Source organism: Loxodonta africana, chromosome 2 (genome assembly GCF_030014295.1).
Source record: "Loxodonta africana isolate mLoxAfr1 chromosome 2, mLoxAfr1.hap2, whole genome shotgun sequence".
Lineage (NCBI taxonomy): Eukaryota > Metazoa > Chordata > Mammalia > Proboscidea > Elephantidae > Loxodonta > Loxodonta africana.
Window position 1 is genome coordinate 97,453,979 of NC_087343.1, and position 18,790 is coordinate 97,472,768.

At 38.8% G+C, this 18,790-nt stretch overlaps 1 protein-coding gene across 1 annotated transcript in view; it reads left to right on the plus strand.

Annotated features, from left to right (window-relative positions):
* ADGRV1 (adhesion G protein-coupled receptor V1) overlaps nt 1-18,790 on the plus strand; it is a 614,420-nt gene that overhangs the window by 517,051 nt on the left and 78,579 nt on the right. Inside the window, exon 86 of the mRNA XM_003404981.4 lies at nt 15,146-15,267. Within this exon, the coding sequence (XP_003405029.2) occupies nt 15,146-15,267 (122 nt within the window). The remainder of the gene's footprint in view (nt 1-15,145; nt 15,268-18,790) is intronic.

Genomic DNA, 18,790 nt, shown 5'->3' on the forward strand with positions numbered 1-18,790 from the left:
CCTTTTGGTTCGCAGCTGAGTGCTTAACCACTGCACCACCAGGGCCCCTGAGACATATAGGGTCTACTAGAAAACAGTTTTGGGGAACTGATACATTAAAACCCCATAAAAAATATTTCCTTGTATACATTTTTATCATCAATGTTAATTTTTCTAAAATGTATCATATTTGACTCAAGACTTCAGTGTTGAGTTTGAGCCTATTAAATATTAATGACTGAGATGTGATGTCCTATCAAATTATCTATAAAACATAACTGGCTATTTATGGCCAAATACATAGTAACCTAATTTCTAAAAATTATGAGGCTATCTAGTAAGATTCAAAATATGGATGTAGACAGATTAAAAGATGCACTGTACATTTTCATTGTATTGTAAAAGCTAAGTGTGTTGGAAATTGCTGTTAGGTGCCTGAGCATGCCTGGAGATGAATGTTTTGAGCTCTTTAATGGCTGAGTAACTGATAATGTAGTTAGAAAACTAGGTTAAGCCAGTCTTCAGTTTTTAGCTGGCCAAATTCATGTTTGTTTTAGAATCCTGATGTTCTAAAAAAAAAAAATTGTCATAATGTCATTCTATGAAATGTTTATGAAGTGCGTAGAAAATTATGTTGGCCGATAGGTCCTCTCCCTATAGCTCCCAAAGATTTTTCTTTCCAAGAAGAAAACAGATCATTTGACCTTCTCCTTAATAGTCACAGACCTATTTTGACGCCCCTCTGTAGGATATTATATGGCAACCTTGAAGTACATGGTTCAAATGGAATTATGCTAATAACAGTCCATGCAAGGTCCATGTGGGTATGTCTCATCTAACTTGGTTATTCTCCTTAGATTCAAAATTATAGCCTGCAAATTGAAAATTATATATAGCTTTTGCTAGGCGAGACCATAATTCTAGGCTTCTAACATTTTTTTTTCAGTCCCAATAAATCACACTCAAAGGAGGGCTGACACTGGACTGTCCTTTAGCATCAAGGAGAGCCCTAAGTCAGCCATTGACAAAGCACTGCAATTTAGGTTCTCAGCAGACCTTGAGACTCCTCTGAGAATTTGCTCAGATTCTTCTTCTTTACTCCTGGAAAATATACTCTGGGCCAGTGTTGATTCTTTTCTCTGCCTGAAGATTCAGTGTCTCACCTGCACAGATACTTCCAAATAAGGCTTGAATCCTTCATATGTCCAAAAGTGTCAGCATAAAGCTATGTCAGACAGTGGTAGGTTTAAGCCACCACTATGGTTATGTTTACCATGTCTGCCTTTGTCTGAGACTTCCTGCAGGCTACTTAAATTACCTTCCAGCGCAGAAGTTTATAAAGTGTAGGTCACACACACTTTGGTGACTCCTACTGCCAGCATATTTTAAGGGTAGTGGAATGGAATGGATCAAAGTATGTCATACGTTATTAGTATTTCATCAAATTTTCCTTTCAAAATTATGTGGTTCACATGTAAAATGCATTTCTTACTGTAGTTTGTGTCTAGAAAGTTCGAAAATCACTACTCTAGAGTAAATCTGACTCTTCTCATTGGCCCTGGAATTGATAAAGGAATTGATATGTCTATGGAAATCTTAAAGTGGGCTGATTCTGGGAAATGGTTAGTGCTTCCATCTCTCACATTCTATCTCCCTTCCTCTCTTTTTTCCCTCCCATAAAAAATAAGTATATCCCAGGGAAGTGTTTTTGTCCATGAGAATGTTACTCACGGGCAGTTTTTCCTGCAAGCCACAAACCAAAGCTTTCTAACAAGTGCCTACATCCTAGCAACCATCCTTGCCCTGCTGTGAAGTCCACATCTCACCCTACCCTTTCCCTACCCCTTTAAAGAGAGCATGAAGGAGATGGTGGGGATACAGTTTAACTCTCAAGTTTACTTTTAACTGTAGCATATCCTCTTAGTCAGTTACATAAGAATTTGAACCAGAATTTGGCTTTTATTTATTCATTCTACTAATTCATTGAGCTCCTACCATGATGAGCGAGGCTCGGATCTAAGTGCTTGAGATAATGCCTTTGTGGGTCTCACATTCTAGTAGAAGAGCAAACAAAGAACAAATATATAAATTATATAGTATGTTAGATGTTAGTAAGTGCTGTGAAGAAAACGAATCATGAAAGAGAGAGGGAAATAGAAGACATGAGAGGCCCATTTTAAATACTGTGGGCCAGAAATTTTCAGTGACAGTTCAGACATGGTGGAACTTAGAGTCTGCCCACAGAAGAACCTTCTCAAAGCGTGCTCTTAGATTATGTCAGTATAAACAGAAGGGTTCTGTAACCAAATAAGTTTGGGAATTTCTAGTATGAAAAAAGTTTAACATGTCTTTTTTTACTATGTAATATTTTAGAGCTTCAGATATGCAAGAGGGAGCTATAGCCAAGTGCTGTTTTCCTAACTTGATCAAAGCTCATGATGATGATGAGGGTGGTGGTAATGACGGTGATGATAGCAGTTAATGTGTATTGAGCATATGGTTTGTGCCAGGCTCCGTGCTAAACGCTCTTTGCACATGGTTTGGCTCACCACTTTACCCAAGTACTTGGCACAGTAGGTGTTCAATAACATGGCATTTGTCCTATCAGCGTCAATGAATACTTGACAAATTTGTGTGAATTACAGGGCTTCCAACCCATTTGTTCCAGTTTGACCTCCTCTTGAGCATTTGCATTTCCATACCAGATATATTGAATCCAAATCTACATTTTAACAAGATCCTCAGGTGATTCTTATGCAAGTTGTTGTTAGGTGCCATCGAGTTGGTTCTGACTCATAGTGACCCTGTGGACAATAGAACAAAACACTGCCTGGTCCTGCATCCTCACAATCTTTGCCATGTTTCAGCCTGTTGTTGTAGCTACTGTGTATACATCTACAGTTCAACAAGATCCTGAGGTGATTTTTATGTATTCATCTACATTTCAGCAAGAGTCCCAAGTGATTCTTATGTACACATGTACATTTTAATACGATTCCCAGGTGATTCTTATGTGTACATAAAATCACCTAGGGATTTTGTTAAAATATAGATGCTGATTCAGTATATCTGGGGTGGAAATGCACATTCTCAGCAGGGGGTTGAACCAGAATGAACTGGTTTGAAGCCCTGGTGAGTTATCATACTAAACTTTCACAACAATCCTTTATATTTATCGATGAGGAATTGTGGCACAGAGAGGCAAACTAGTCTGGGAACTCACACACAAGGTTCAGAGTGGTTGAATGGGAAACTGGATGCAGATCTGACTCCAAAGATCAAGCCTAATTCATGGATCATCTTAAAGGACTAGTGTACCTTAGACAAGAATTCCCTAGGTGCAGGGATCTATCTATGGAAAATAGTGCCTAGAGCAATTAGTGTTAAATTGCCGAATGATCTCTCCCAGCTGGTGATGGAAACTGTGATGGCCAGTAGAAATTGCTCAGGTTTTACAGTCCCTAGGATTTGCACTCTACCTGCTATACCTTAGTTAACGTCTCTGCTTGGGTGGGACAAATGATTAAGCACTCAAGTACTAACTGAAAGGTTGGAGGTTTGAGTGTACCCAGAGAAAGAAATGCATGGTGATCTACTTCCAAAACTCAACCACTGAAAATCATATGGAGCACAGTTCTACTGTGACACTTATGGAGTTGCCTTGAGTTGAAATCGACTCAATAGCAGCTTGTTTTTGTTGTTGTTGTTATTGTTTGTTTGGTTTGGTACCTTAGACAAACTACTGTAGAGCACATTATCTTTTCCCTGAAGTGTATTCTCTTAACTCTTGGACTTTCACACCTAGGACTTCTCTAAAGAGAAATCCAGACTTTCAGATAATAAAAGCAGCAGTAAAGGCAAGGTGTTCCAAGTCACATCAGCAGTTCTTTTATTTAATAAGCATTAATTAAGTGCCTTACCTATGCCCCTACCACTCATCTGTCAGTTTTTCATACTGTGGTGGCTTGTGTGTTGCTGTGATACTGGAAGCTATGCCACTAGAATTTCAAATACCAGCAGGGTCAATCCATGGTAGACAGGTTCCAGTCCAGGTTCCAGACTAAGAAGACTAGGAAGAAGGGCCTGATACTCTATTTCTGAAAAAAAAAAATGGCCAGTGAAAACCTTATAGATAGCAGAGGAACATTATCTGATAAAGTGCTAGGAGATGAGCCACTCAGCCTGGAAGGCACTCAAAATGTGACTGGGGAAGATCTGACTCCTCAAAGTAGAGCTGGCCTTAATGATGTGGATGGAGTAAAGCTTTCAGGACCTTCATTTTCAGATGTGCCAGGACTCAAAATGAGAAGAAAAAGCTGCAAACATCCATTAATGATTGGAACGTGGAATGCACAAAGAATGAATATAACAAAATTGGAAGTCATCAAAAATGAAACAGAATACATGAAAAGCTGATATCCTAGGCATTAGTAAGCTGAAATGGACCGGTATTAGCAATTTTGAAATAGACAATTATACGATCCATTCTGCTGGTGATGACAAATTGAAGAGGAATGGTGTGGCGTTTATCACCGAAAAGAACATTTCAAGATCTATCGTAAAGCACAATGCTGTCAGCGATAGGATAATATCCATACTTATACAAGGAAGAGCAGTTAATAGGACTATTATTCAAATTTGCACACCAACCATTAATGCCAAAGATGAACAAATTGAAGATTTTTACCAACCTCTGCAGTCTGAAATTGATCAAACATGCAGTCAAGACGCATTGATAATTCCTGGTATTTGGAATGTTCAAGTAGGAAACAAAGAAGATCCATAGTTGGAAAATATGGCCTAGGTTATAGAAACGACGCCAAAGATAGCAAGATAGAATTTTGCAAGACCAATGACTTCTTTATTGCAAATACCTTTCTAATAACATAAATGGTGACTATAAACATGGACCTCACTAGATGGAAAATACAGGAATCAAATCGACTACATCTGTGGACAGAGATGGTGGAAAAGCTTAATATTATCAGTCAGAACAAGGCCAAGGGCCAACTGCTGAAGAGACCATCAGTTTCTCATATGCAAGTTCAAGGTGAAGCTGAAGAAAATTAAAACAAGTCCACAAGAGCCAAAATACAACCTTGAGTATATCCCACCTGAATTTGGAGACCATCTCAATAATAAATGTGATGTATTGAACACTAATGACCGAAGACCCGACAAGTTGTGGGAAGACATCAAGGATATGATACATGAAGAAACCAAAAGGTCATTAAAATACAGGAAAAGAAGAAAAGACCAAATTGGATGTAAGAAGAGACTCTGAAACTTGCTCTTGAACATAGAGCACCTAAAGTGAATGGAAGAAGTAATGAAGTAAAAGAGCTGAACAGAAGATTTCAAAGGGCAGCTTGAGAGGACAAAGTATTACAATGAAATGTGCAAAGACCTGGAATTAGGAAAACAAAAGGGAAGAGCATGGTCAGCCTTTCTCAATCTGAAAGAACTGACAAAAAAATCAAGCCTTGAGTTGCAATATTGAAGGATTCTATAGGGAAAATACTAAAGGACACAGGAAGCATCCAAAGATGGAAGGAATACCCAGAGTCACTGTACCAGAAAGAATTAGTCAACGTTCAACCATTTCAGGAGGTAGCAAATGATCAAGAACTGACGATACTGAAGGAAGAAGTCCAAGCTGAACTGAAGGCATTCGCAAAAGACAAGGCTCCAGGAATTGATGGAATACCAATTGAGATGTTTTGACAAACAAATGCAGCACTGGAGGTGCTCACTCATCTATGCCAAGAAACTTGGAAGACAGCTACCTGGCCAACTGACTGAAAGAGATCCATATTTGTGCCCATTCCAAAGAATGGTGATCAACTGAATGCGGAAATTATCGAACAATATCATTAATATCACACTCAAGTAAAATTTTGTTGAAGATAATTCAAATACGGTTGCAGCAGTACATTGATAGAGAAGTGAGCAAAACTCCAGCCAGATACAGAAGAGAACTTGGAACAAGGGATATCATTGCTGATGTCAGGTAGATCCTGGCTGAAAGCAGAGAATACCAGAAAGATGTTTACCTGCATTTTATTGACTATGCAAAGGCATTCGACTCTGTAGATCATAACAAATTATGGATAACATTGCGAATAATGGGAATTCCAGAACAATTAATTATGCTCATGCAGAACCTGTATATAGACCAAGAGGCAGTCATTTGAACAAAATATAGGGACACTGCATGGTTTAAACTAGGAAAGGTGCATCGGAGATTTATCCCTTTAACATACTTGTTCAGTCCATATGCTGAGAAAATAATCTGAGAAACTGGACTAGATAAAGAATAAGGCAGCATCAGGATTGGATGAAGACTCATTAACAACCTGAAATATGCAGATGACACAACTTTACTTGCTGAAAGCAAAGAGGACTTGAAGCACTTACTGATGAAGATCAAAGACCGCAGCCTTCTGTATAGATTAATCTTCAACATAAAGGAAACAAAAATCCTCACAACTGGACCAATAAAGCAACATTATGATAAACGGAGAAAAGACTGAAGTTGTCAAGGATTTCGTTTTACTTGGATTCACAATCAACACCCATGCGAGCAGCAATCAAGAAATGAAATGACATATTGCTTAGGTCAAATCTGCTACAAAAGACTTCTTTAAAGTGTTAAAAAGCAGAGTGTCACCTTGAAGACTAAGGTGCACCCGAACCAAGCCATGGTATTTTTAGTCACCTCATATGCATGTGAAAGCTGGACAATGAATAAGGAAGACCGAAGAAGAATTGATGCCTTTGTATTATGATGTTGGTGAAGAATATTGAAGATAACAAAAGAACGAAAAAATCTGTCTTGGAAGAAGTACAGCCAGAATGCTCTTTAGAAGTGAGGATGGCAAGATTCAAGTACTTTGGACACGTTATCAGGAGGGATCAGTCCCTGGAGAGGGACATCGTACTTGGTAAAGTAAAGGGTCAGTGAAAGAGAGGAACACCCTCAATGAGATGGATGGACACAGTATCAACAATGATGGGTTCAAACATAGCAACAATTGTGAGGATGGCACAGGACCAGGTGGTTTTTTGTTCTTTTGTATATAGGATCGCTATGAGTCGGAATCAACTTGACAGCACCTACCAACCACCACAAATCTGTGTATAGACACATACATATAAATATAAATATACACATATATGTTTTCAAAAGATGTCTCTGGCCACAGTGGAGAATGGATAGGAGCAGAAGGCCCAACCTAGGAGGCTGTCAAAATCGTCTCACTAAATGATACGGAGACAAGTGAAGGCAATGTCCTAGGAATGAGATTGATTAACCAGTAAGAAAGGGATGCACAGGCTTACATTAAGCGAGTTACTCATAAGCTTACTTGTGTTTACTTACTGATCTGTAGTGAACAATGCCACATGGTTTCACCAGAGCTTTGAAGTGGTAAAAAACAGGTGAAATTGTGCACTACAGATTAGCAAGTAAGCCCATGTACACCTTTCTTATTGTGTAATCTGTCCCTGCCTAGGAAGGACAAATAGAAGAGAAATTTAGTAGATAAAATAGACTCTATTGTCCTATTTGGTGGTGTGGCCAATGAGGGAAAATAAGGCATCAGGGTAAATCTATGTGCATGATAGTGTTACTAGTACTCAGAAGGAACCAAAAGTTTGACAGGAAGAACACTAACTTAATCTTTGGATGGACTGTGTTTGAGATGTGTTGAGGGTCTCCAGCCGGGCCATTTGAACAAGAGGTCTGGAGCTCAGGAAAGATGGAGATGCAGATTTTGACATTGTTGGCTCTAAAGTGCACATTTGAAAGAAGGTGATGCTGTTGTTGTTAGGTGCCGTTGAGTTGGTTCTGGCTCATAGCAACCCTATGTACAACAGAATGAAACACTGCCCAATCCTGCGCCATCCTCACAATCGTTGCTATATTTGAGCTCATTGTTGCAGCCACTGTGTCAATCCATCTCACTGAGGGTCTTTCTCTTTTTCACTGACCCTCTACCAAGCATGAAGTCCTTCTGCAGAGACTGGTCCCGCCAGATAACATGTCCAAAGTACATGAGATGAAGTCTCACCTTCGTCGCTTCTAAGGAGCATTCTGGCTGTAGTTTTTCCAAGACAGATTAGTTCATTCTTCTGGCAGTCCTTGCTAGACATTATGAACTTAATGGATATCTAAATAATGAATTTAGAAGGATGTCTAAATAAAGTTAAGGACATGACACATAATAAAGTGTTGAGATATACAAAGTCTAACCTGGTACAACAAATATTTGCAGTTGTATCTGGATACCAGACCCACAGAACTTAGAGTGGGTTCTCTGTAAACCACCTGGGTTTTCAAGAGGTCTTTTGGGAATGTGGTAGAGAAGTAATGAAGTGAAAAAAAAAAAAACAACTCTGAAATTGGGATCAAGTGTAGGACTAACCTAACCTAACTTACTCATTGTTATCCAGTCGATTCTGACTCAGAGCAAGCCTTTAGGACAGAGCAGAACTGCCCCACAGGGTTTCCAAGAAGCCGCTGGTAGATTGGAACTGCTGACCTTTTGGTTAGCAGCCATAGCTCTAAACCACTGCGCCACCAGGGCTCCAAAAGTATAGGACTGAAAAAAAAAAAGGACTAGTGACCAAATATTAGAAATGCAAGCAACCCAGAGAGGTGTAGGGCGTTTAACAATTTGCAAACCTAGTCCATAAACTTTGCTATCTTTTCTGTCCACGGGTATGCTGATGCTGATTTGGCAGGCCTCTGAAATAGGTGTATTGTTATCTACTAGGCTTATAGGTCCCCAGGTCACAAAGTAGAACGAACTGAGTCATAGGGTTTTCTTGGCTATCTTCTTTATGGAAGCTGATTGCCAGTCTTTTTCCCCTTCGGAGCCACTGGGTGGGTTCGAACCACCAACCTCTCGGTTAACAATCAAGCACTTAACCATTTATGCCACCCAAGCTCCTTGTCTTATTGTCTGCTTATATGAATTTAGGTTTATTTGCTGAGAACACTAATGGGTAACTATTCATTGTGGAATTAATGTTAACCCTTGTTTAGAAGGCTCAGAAATACAGTATTTTCTCACTAAAAAAAAAAATTAATTATTTTTTTTAATTAAGAAGCAACTCAGATCCCTGAAACTTCTTTGTCTCTAGAGTCTGTTAATTTCAGAATAAAGGCCCATATTTTAGAAATAAGGCTTTTGACACCTTTTGTTTTTCAATTCTCCTTTCTTTCTAATTTAAAAGTAATGCATTCCTGTTGTTCTAAATAGGCCCATAAAAAATCCACATTATTTCACAGTTGTGTGCCTTGGTTTACGATGAGTTTGTTTTAGTTGCACATCCCAAATTGTTAGAATCAGAAGGTCAGCAAGGTAAAATTAACACAAGTACTTTAGAAGATTGTAAACACAGAATAAATTTCAGCTTCATGCAAATAAAGTGTGATTTCCGTAATAAAGCCATTATTGTCGCTGGTGCATAGCAATAAAGAGAAGGCTGCTATTACAAAGGTAACAGATTAATACAGCCCTAGACTTTCTTAAAATATGGCAATTAAAATAACGGAAATCATATTTCCACTAAAAAATGAAGAGATTTTATGCTTCCTCAGTGGAATCTACTAACTCCTGTTTGTAGACTTTCTTAATGACAGTGGTACTAAACGACACATACACTTGCCGTTTTCCTCTTTTTCACAAGCAATTTCTTTCACTGAAACCTTTTCAAACTACTTGTTTTTCACGTTAATGACGCCTTGTTAATTTAAGTATTTAAATTAAGTACTTCGACGATTTGATTTTTTTCTTCTGGTAGTGGAACTGCATCCTAACACAAGCTTGGCTTTCTTAGTGTAGTCTTTTATGTAGATACCCTTACTCCTTGGGCCCAATAGTATTTCTGAGAGCTGACTTTGTTGAAGACATTGAAATGATTCTGTTTTCTGTTAACAAATTTACTGCTAAACGTAAGTTTCTAGTACTGCCAATTATAAATGCCCTACTCTGATAAAGGTTGACTTGTACAGACAACAGGGAAGTTACTAATACTTCGCCAAATCTGAAGGTACAGCTGTAGGAAATAGGAACCTAAATGAGCTCTTATTAAATGGAGCATTAATTTTTAATTTGCCCAGTGGAATTCACAGTACTTGTTAATCAACAGTGTGCCCCCTCCTCAACTTTCATCCGCGTCACCCACTCCCACCATGCCTTCTCTTTGATCACTGTTACTTTAGGCCCTAAAGAGGGTGAAAGGTTTCTCCTCAGAGGTAGATTTACTGTAAATCTGATGAAGCTTAAGTTTCAGGGCCCCTCACTTGCATGGGTCCCTTACAAGATCCTATACCTAATTATGTTTTTGCAATTTTCTTTTAAGAAGTTTCCAAAATTTGTATATGCTTCAGGCCCACAGAATTTGGATGTGCCTCTAGATACATTTCTTTCTGTGAAATCATATCTTGATCGTTGCTGCCTTAAGACCCAACCTGGGGTCTGTTGTTCGTCCACTGAGTTGTTCATGACTGGCTCTCTTCCATGCAAGGGTTGTGATATAGGGTGCCAACCTACCACGCTTTTCTGCGGAGTTCCAGAAAACCATGGCCCATAGGTGTTTCCAGTCAGTCCTGATATGCTCTCTTGGCTTTTCCACTAAGCTTTGTGAACACAAAGCAGTTGCTTTTGGTGTGCTTGGCTCTAGGCACTTAGAGAACCATACAGGCCAAATTTTGAAAGATTGCTTCCTTCTTGTTCATATAAAATGTGCATGTCCCTTTGTACTCTGCAAGAGCCATAAATAGAATTTTGTACTTACACAGTGGGAGCAAAGAGAACAATTGCCAGACTTGATACCTAATCTTTGCAAAACTTTGTGAATTTAGGCAGTTTCCTAAATATTATTTTGTCAGAAGTAAAAATGAGTCTTCTCGACCTTTATGAAGTTGCATGATGTCATTAAACAAAAAATAATTCTTTTAATTAATTTTTATTGTGCTTTAAGTGAAAGTGTACAAATCAAGTCAGTCTCTCATACAAAAATTTATATACATCTTGCTATATACTCCTAATTGCTCTCCCCTCAATGAGACAAGTACACTCCTTCCCTCCACTGTCCATTTTCAAGTCTATTCAGTCAGCTTCTGGCCCTCTCTGCCCTCTCATCTCCCCTCCAGACAGGAGATACCGACAGAGTATTATGTGTCTACTTGATCCATGAATCTCATTCTTCACCAGTATCATTTTCTATCCCATAGACCAGTCCGTGTCTGAAGAGTTGGCAGTGGGAATGGTTCCTGTCTTGGGTTAACAGAAGATCTGGGGACCATGACCTCTGGGGTCCTTCTAGTCTCATTCAGACCATTTGGTCTGGTCTTTTTATGAGAATTTGGGGTCTGCATCCCACTGCTCTCCTACTCCCTCAGGGGTTCTCTGTTGCATTCTCTGTCAGGGCAGTCATCTGTTGTAGCCAGGCACCATCTAGTTCTTCTGGTCTTAAGCTGATGGAGTCTCTGGTTTATGTGGTCCTTTCTGTCTCTTGGGCTCATAATTACCTTGTGCCTTTGTGTTCTTCATTCTCCTTTGCTCCAGGTGGCTTGAGACCAGTTGATGCATCTTAGGTGGCTGCTTGCTAGCATTTAAGATCCCAGAAGCCACTCACCAAAGTGGGATGCAGAATGTTTTCTTAATAGATTTTATTATGCCAATTGACTTAGATGTCCCCTGAAACCACGGTCCCTAAACCCCCGCCCCTGTTGCGCTGGCCTTCGAAGCATTCAGTTTATTCAGGAAACTTCTTAGCTTTTGGTTCAGTCCAGTTGTGCTGACTGAACCAAAAGTGTTGTCTTTCCCCTCACCTAAAGTAGTTCTTATCTACTATCTACTTAGTTAATACCCCTCTCCCTCCCTCCCTCCCTCCCTCCCTCCCTCCCCCCTTCTCGTAACCATCAAAGAATATTTTCTTCTCTGTTTAAAGTATTTCTCGAGTTCTTATAATAGTGGTCTTACACAATATTTGCCCTTTTGCAACTGACTAATTTCACTCATCATAATGCCTTCCAGATTCCTCCATGTTATGAAATGTTTCACAGATGCATCATTGTTCTAAACAAAAATGAATTTTTATAAAAATTAAATAAATTTTAATATACCTTCCCCTGTCTTGCTGCAAAGCATTAATGACCAAGGAATTATTCATCTATATAAACTTTTCCTTATATTTTTATTCTTATTTTCTCTTTTGCAATTATAATAATAACTCAGAAAATTTGTGTATTTTTTTTATGAAGGGTGTATCTGAAAAAGATACCAGCACAGCCTCTTTTTAAAGCCTTCTCTCATCTCAAAAAAATACCCGTTGCCCCTTCCTCTTCTCGTTTCTCCTTTCCTTTCTTTACCGTCTCGTATTGGTCCTTTCGCATGCCTTGCCTTCCTGAATTCAACCCTGCAGCTGTTACTTGATACAGAGCAAGGTATGCATGCACAGGGAAGGTGTCAGGCATGGGGTGTAAGAGCCCGATCAGTCACTGTGAAGAGGACATCCGTGTGAGTGGTGGGGTGAAGCCTGGCATGAGATGTGCAATCCTAAGTGAGTTGAGGAGGGCATCTGTGTAGGGGAGGGGATAACAACAATAAAAGATTGGTTACATACGGGGGTGCTGATCAAACAGATTAAGAATAATGAGAAAACGATTTCTCACTAACAGAGAGGGAGCTATAAGTATGGAAAGGGAGACAACTAGAGTTAACCCTGTGGCATTGGATAGGAATTGGAAGTATTGGTCGGAACTAATGATTTTCATTATTTAGAGATTGATATAGAAACGTGCATGTGTGTGTGTGTATACATGTGTGTACATACATATACTCTCTAACTCTGTCTACTAGAAGGGACTGGGAGTAGCAATACCTCAATAGCAATGAGCACATCTAGTTCCCAGCTCTTGGTTTCTAAATACCATTCTACCCTAACAGAAACCAAGACTGGGAAAGGGAGAATATAAGGTGAGCTTCCAATATCTTGTTGAGCCAAAAAGCAGGGAAGTACATGCAGAATGATGGCATAACAAAGACACTAACCACTAACCAAACCAAGGACATTCTGGATATCAAAACAAATAATAACAATAATGAATCTTAATCCATTAAATAGGATAGGAATCCCTAAGTTCATATGATAAAAATAAATGAATAAATCAAACATTTGATAAGGAAAAAGATATTTACAGTAGTTTCAAAGTAATGTCACAGAAGATACTTATTAACTACAAAGAGAAAAAGGCTAGCTTCACGGTAGAGAATCTCTGCAGTCACTACTTAATCAAGTGACCAAAATGCACGTTCTCAGTAATGGGACAAATTGAAATCTTATGCCGTTCAGTAGACTGCAGTGAGAAGAGCACAGAATACTTTCTGTGATACTTCTGCAAAAGCTTATAATCTAAATCTCATGGGAAAGCATCAGACAAACTCAAGTTTAAGTACGCTCTGCAAGAAAAGCTGGCCAGGAATCTTCAAAAGTGCCAGTGTCATGAAAGTCAAGGGCACACAGAGGAACCATGGGATTAAAGGAGGCTACAGAGACATATCTACCGTGCAAGGAATGGTTCTAAACTGAACCCTAATGCTACTAAGGAAATTACTGGGGTAATTAATGAATCTTAAATGGGATTTGTGGATGGTAGTAATGCAGTACTCTTAGTTACCTGGTGTGATGGCTGTATTGTGCTTACATGGGGGTGGGGGGGGATGTCTTATAGGAAATACATATAAAATATTCAGGGGGTGATGCGGAATCAGATGGGCAGTTTTCAACTGTTTGGTACAAGTTTGTTGTGCCATACTTTGTTGCCAAACAACTCTTCTGTAAGTTTCAGATTGCTTCAAAATAAAATTTACAGTTTGGTAATGTTTTATTTAACTGTTCAAATATCCTGTGCATGTGAATTTTAAGTGCTAATTGGTGACAGTGGGTAAATATGTACTTTGAGGTCTATTATGAGAATTGTCAGTTGGCATGGCCTTTCAGCAGTTTGAAAATGAGTTTCATTTGTGGTTGATAAGATCTGATTTACTTTCTAAATCTTATATAACTTGTCATTTAAATATTAAAATCCCATCTTTAAGACCCAAATATCGAAGAAAATTCCAAATAGAAAAAAATGGAAAGGATAATGAAATCCCTTGGCCTTGAAGAAATCTGTTCTGGAAACTACTGAAACAAATTGCCGGAGAAAATGATGGGTAGAATAAGCTTAGCATTGACGGTCGTGAATTAGTCAATTCATCTCTGCTGTTAACCTGAGCTATTAATATTGATGTGTTCTCAGGCAGAGAAAGAAGATGAATACATGTTTTTCCATCATACAAAAAACTTTTTATATCATGAACCCCTGGAACTATGGCCTGTAGATAATTTTTAAACACTAAACCAAAAATATCCTCTGAAGTCTTCCTTAAACCAAACAGTAGTTTAACTTAATCAGTAAAGAATGTCTGCCTTGTGCATTGTGCTCTTTTAAAGAACAATCTGTGTGAGATTAAATTGACTACAGCAACTCAAAAGATTAGATAGGAAGCTTAGGGGGCAGTGAATTTATATTAATGGGGGAGAAACAATTTGTAAAAACAAGGTGACATGGTTGCACAATTTGAAGAATATAATTAATGTCACTAAACTATACATGTGGAAATTGTTGAATATGTGTATGTTCTGCTGTGTTTATTTTAAACAAAAATAAGTAAAATAAATTAAAAAAAATATTGGGTGGGAATATACTAATATCAAGAGCACCTTTCTGCCTACAGTTTTCTGATGGAGCACTTTTTTAAGATTTACATATCTACTGTTCCACTGGGATTAAAATATTTCATCTTTGTAGTTGTCTGTGGCACTTCCTGAATGGTCCAGTAGGTGGTAGTCTAGGAGAGGAACAGTTCTCATCCTTCCCCACCCCCTTACCTACCAGAAAACCCATTTACAGAAGAGAAAGAATGTGGACTCAGCAATGTGCTTTCTCTTCTCTGGCACAAGAATGGGATTTCCAAGGTTGTTCTTTTAAAATGGGTACTTAAGCATATGCAGTATCACAGAAAGGAGCCAAAAATATTTTTGTGTGTATGTGTGACTATGCAGTATTGTAAAGCTCAAAAATTCTTCTTTTTTTTATGATTTCTAGAAATTCCACTGGTTTTATATCTCTTCGCCCTGATTTCTATGACATGGATTTGGGGAGGACTTCACATGGCTTACAGACACTTCTGGATGTTAGTCCTCTTTGTCATTTTCAACAGTCTGCAGGTAAGGCTTAGTTCAGTTATTAATGATACACATTCATCCTAATGAACACAGGACGTGGATTTTTCATTGTAGACAATAAAGTGCTCACACATAGGTGAATTTGTGCACACAATAACATTGCAAAGAGTCATAAAATAAATGATTGGGAGCTAAACATAAAGAGTTTGGGAATAAAATGATTGGGGGTTAAATCTTTAACTCTGAGATGTGGCTGATATCCTAGCTTACTCATTATACAGACAGGGAAGACAAAATATTGACTCTACTTCATTTTGACATGTACAAGTAACTAGAAAAAGCTATTTCTTTTTCTGCAAGGTCAACGTTTATAGACTTTGGAGGTGGCAGCAGTATAGGACTTATGCACATATTTGGACTGTGACTGTGTCTAGAAGTTATATAAATTGATGCGTGAAATAGACAGTGAGTTCAGGCAGTCTCCTCTTAAGCGTGGTGCTTAGTGAAACGAGAGCCTTTGGGTTCACTGAAAAATGGCTGACATCTCCCAAATTCGGCAGTGCCCAGCTTAAATTAGTTTTGCGAGAATGCTTGGGTAGTAAAACTAGAAATTATGTAACTGTAGTAGAAATTAAAGCTGACTTTTTTTAGTGCTTTTGTTAAATGGAAAAAAAAGTTGCATCCTGAAATTAACAAATGGAACAAATGAACACATTTTCCTTTGAAAAAGTCTGTCCTAGACTAAAATAATTTCTTGGCTTTACGAAACTCTCTAAGAAGTCCTCATTTTTACTGCCATCTTGCAAGCAGCACATGTAGAAAAAATATGTATGGTTATATATATTTAGGAGTCCTGGTAATGTTGTGGTTAAATGCTCGGCTGCTAACCAGTAGGTCAGTGGTTCAGACCCGCCAGCTGCCCCATGGGAGAAAGATGTGCTGATCTGCTTTCTTAAAAACTTACAGTCTTGGAAACCCTATGGGTCAGTGCTACTCTGTCCTATAGGGTCCCTGTGAGTTAGACTCAACTCAATGACAATGTGTACGTATGTTTAGGATTATAGTATACAAGTGAAGTATGACTAAAAGTATATTCAAATTTGCTTTTTAGGAGATAAACTCTTGAGTGAGATCAAAGCTTACATGAGGGGGCCCAATCAAAGTATAATATTAATTTAGGAGAAGAAAAATACAAAATAATTTACAAGTTTGGAATTAAGTTGATATAAATATATATGTATATATCAGTGTATATATATATATGCGTGTATACATTGTTGGTTGCCATCAAGTCCTTTCTGACTCATAGTGATGTCATGTGACAGAGTAGAACTGCCTCACAGGGTTTCCTAGGCTATAATCTTTAAGGGGAGGCCCTGGTGGCATAGTGGTTAAAGAGCTTGGCTGCTAACCAAAAGGTCAGCAGTTCAAATCCATCAGCCATTCCTTGGAAACCCTATGGGGCAGCTCTACTCTGTCCTATAGGGTCACTATGAGTCAGAATAGACTCAATGGCAATGGGCTTTCTTTTACTTTTTTAAAATCTTTTAGGGAGCAGATCACCATGTCTTTCTTCCATAGAGGAGCTGGTAGGTTCAAATTGCCAACCTTTTGGTTAGCAGCCAAGTGCTTAACCATTGCACCATCAGGATATATGTGTGTACACACACACAAATACTTATATACATACACACACAAAACATCTCTATATACATGTAGATATAATTGAGCACCTACTACGTGCCAGGCAGTGTGCTAGTGCTGCCAGTACAAGGATGAAGTGACAGCCTTTGCTCCTCAGCTCCTCAGGGATCTCCTGATTCAAGGAAGAAAAGAGGCAATTAGCTGTAATAATATACTGTGGCAGGTACGATGTAAACCAAGTGTTGTGAAAGTTGAGTGAAGGGACTGTTTAATCCTGCCAGTGTTAGCATTTGAGCCGAGCCCCAAAGATGAACCACTCAGGCCACAGGCCCTGTCTTAGTCACTTTTTAATCCCTAGGGCCTAGTAGAAATTAGATCCAGGTCCAATCTGACAGCCTAGCGATGTACTTTACTTGGTTGAGACACAGTAATACACAGCAGAGCATTTTAGAGTTTTACAATCTTAGCTGCCAATTTTTTAAATTGAGAAATTTCAAATAAAAATCTGAGATTTTGAGTTATCCTTAAAAACAATACTTGCATGGCAACAATTTTCATGTCCTGAAGATGCTGCCCCCTTTAGATGGGGCATTTGGCCTCACGTTACACCTGATATACTTAATTCATTCATTTTACCTGCCCAGCCTCTAAGTTTGTGGCACCTGAAACAGGTACTCTTTTGTGTTTATTAAATAAATGATGAGTGTATGGTTAGAGATGGGTTTCTCAGGCAGAGAGAACAGTTCTAGTTGTCCAGGCTGCTGGATTAAGCATAGGGTTAAGAGGGGGGAAGAAGGACTTTGCAGTTAGAAAGGAAGTGGAAGAAGATGAGACAGAAAGCATGTTATCACACTTGGAATGTTAAACTTCAGCCTTTAGGCAATAGGGAGCCATCAAAGTTGTGTTTGTTTTGTTTCACGTTTTGTCAGCATGGAAGTGACATGTTTATATCTACTCTTCGGAAGGATAACTGGAAACCTTTAGGAAGGTGTGTTGAAAAGAAGGGCAGCTCTATGCAGGAGGAACAGCTAGTAGGCTCTTGTCATATTCCAGACTATAAATGTTCAAGCGTTGCACCTGGGAATAGACAGTAGAGGACAGGTTTGTGGGATGTTTTAATAACTAGGTTTAGGGAGAGGGCTAAAGAAAAAGATTGTGAATATGTTATCAGAGAGTTAGGAAGAACAAGAATAGGAAAGTTTGAAGCTGGTGGAAAAGAAAGCTTCAAAAGGAAGTGATGTCTAACTCTGTCAAGTGTTGCCGAGAAGTCAAATAGGAACAGAGGAACAGTGTGGTCTAGTGTAGTGGTTCCCAAACTGTAACATGCATCACAACCACATGGAGGGCTTGTTACAACACAGATTGTTGGGCTCTACCCCCAGAGTTTCTGATACAGTTGGTTTGGGATGGGGTCTGAGAATTTGCATTTCTAATAACTGTCTGGGTGATGCAGGTCTGGAAACCACAGTGTGAGAACCACTGGTCTAGTGGAACATGATCCTAACCCTGCTAGCCTCTACTGACCTCAGTGGAGTCATGGCTACTTATTGAATTCTGCTTCCTCATCTGTGAAATGAAGATAAATACTACTTAGGATTATAGTGTGACTTAATTAAATGGCATAACGAGTATAAAGCTACTGTACAGGACTCTGTACACGAAGAGTCATTTTTTTTTTTTTTAAGAAGTTTAATGGAGGAAGCAGAAAGAAAAAGTAATAGTTTAAGAAGAGAGGTTGTTTGATTCAAGAGGAGATTTTTGTTTGTTTTTCAACTTGTTATGGAAAGTACCAACAAAGAAGGGAGAAACTAGCAATTGGAGAACAGACTTGATTGTCAGGGGAATGTCTTGGAAGAGACAGAAAAAAACACGGAAGAGGTGGTGGAGCGTTATTTGAGGGAGGAGTAGAGATGTTTCTTTC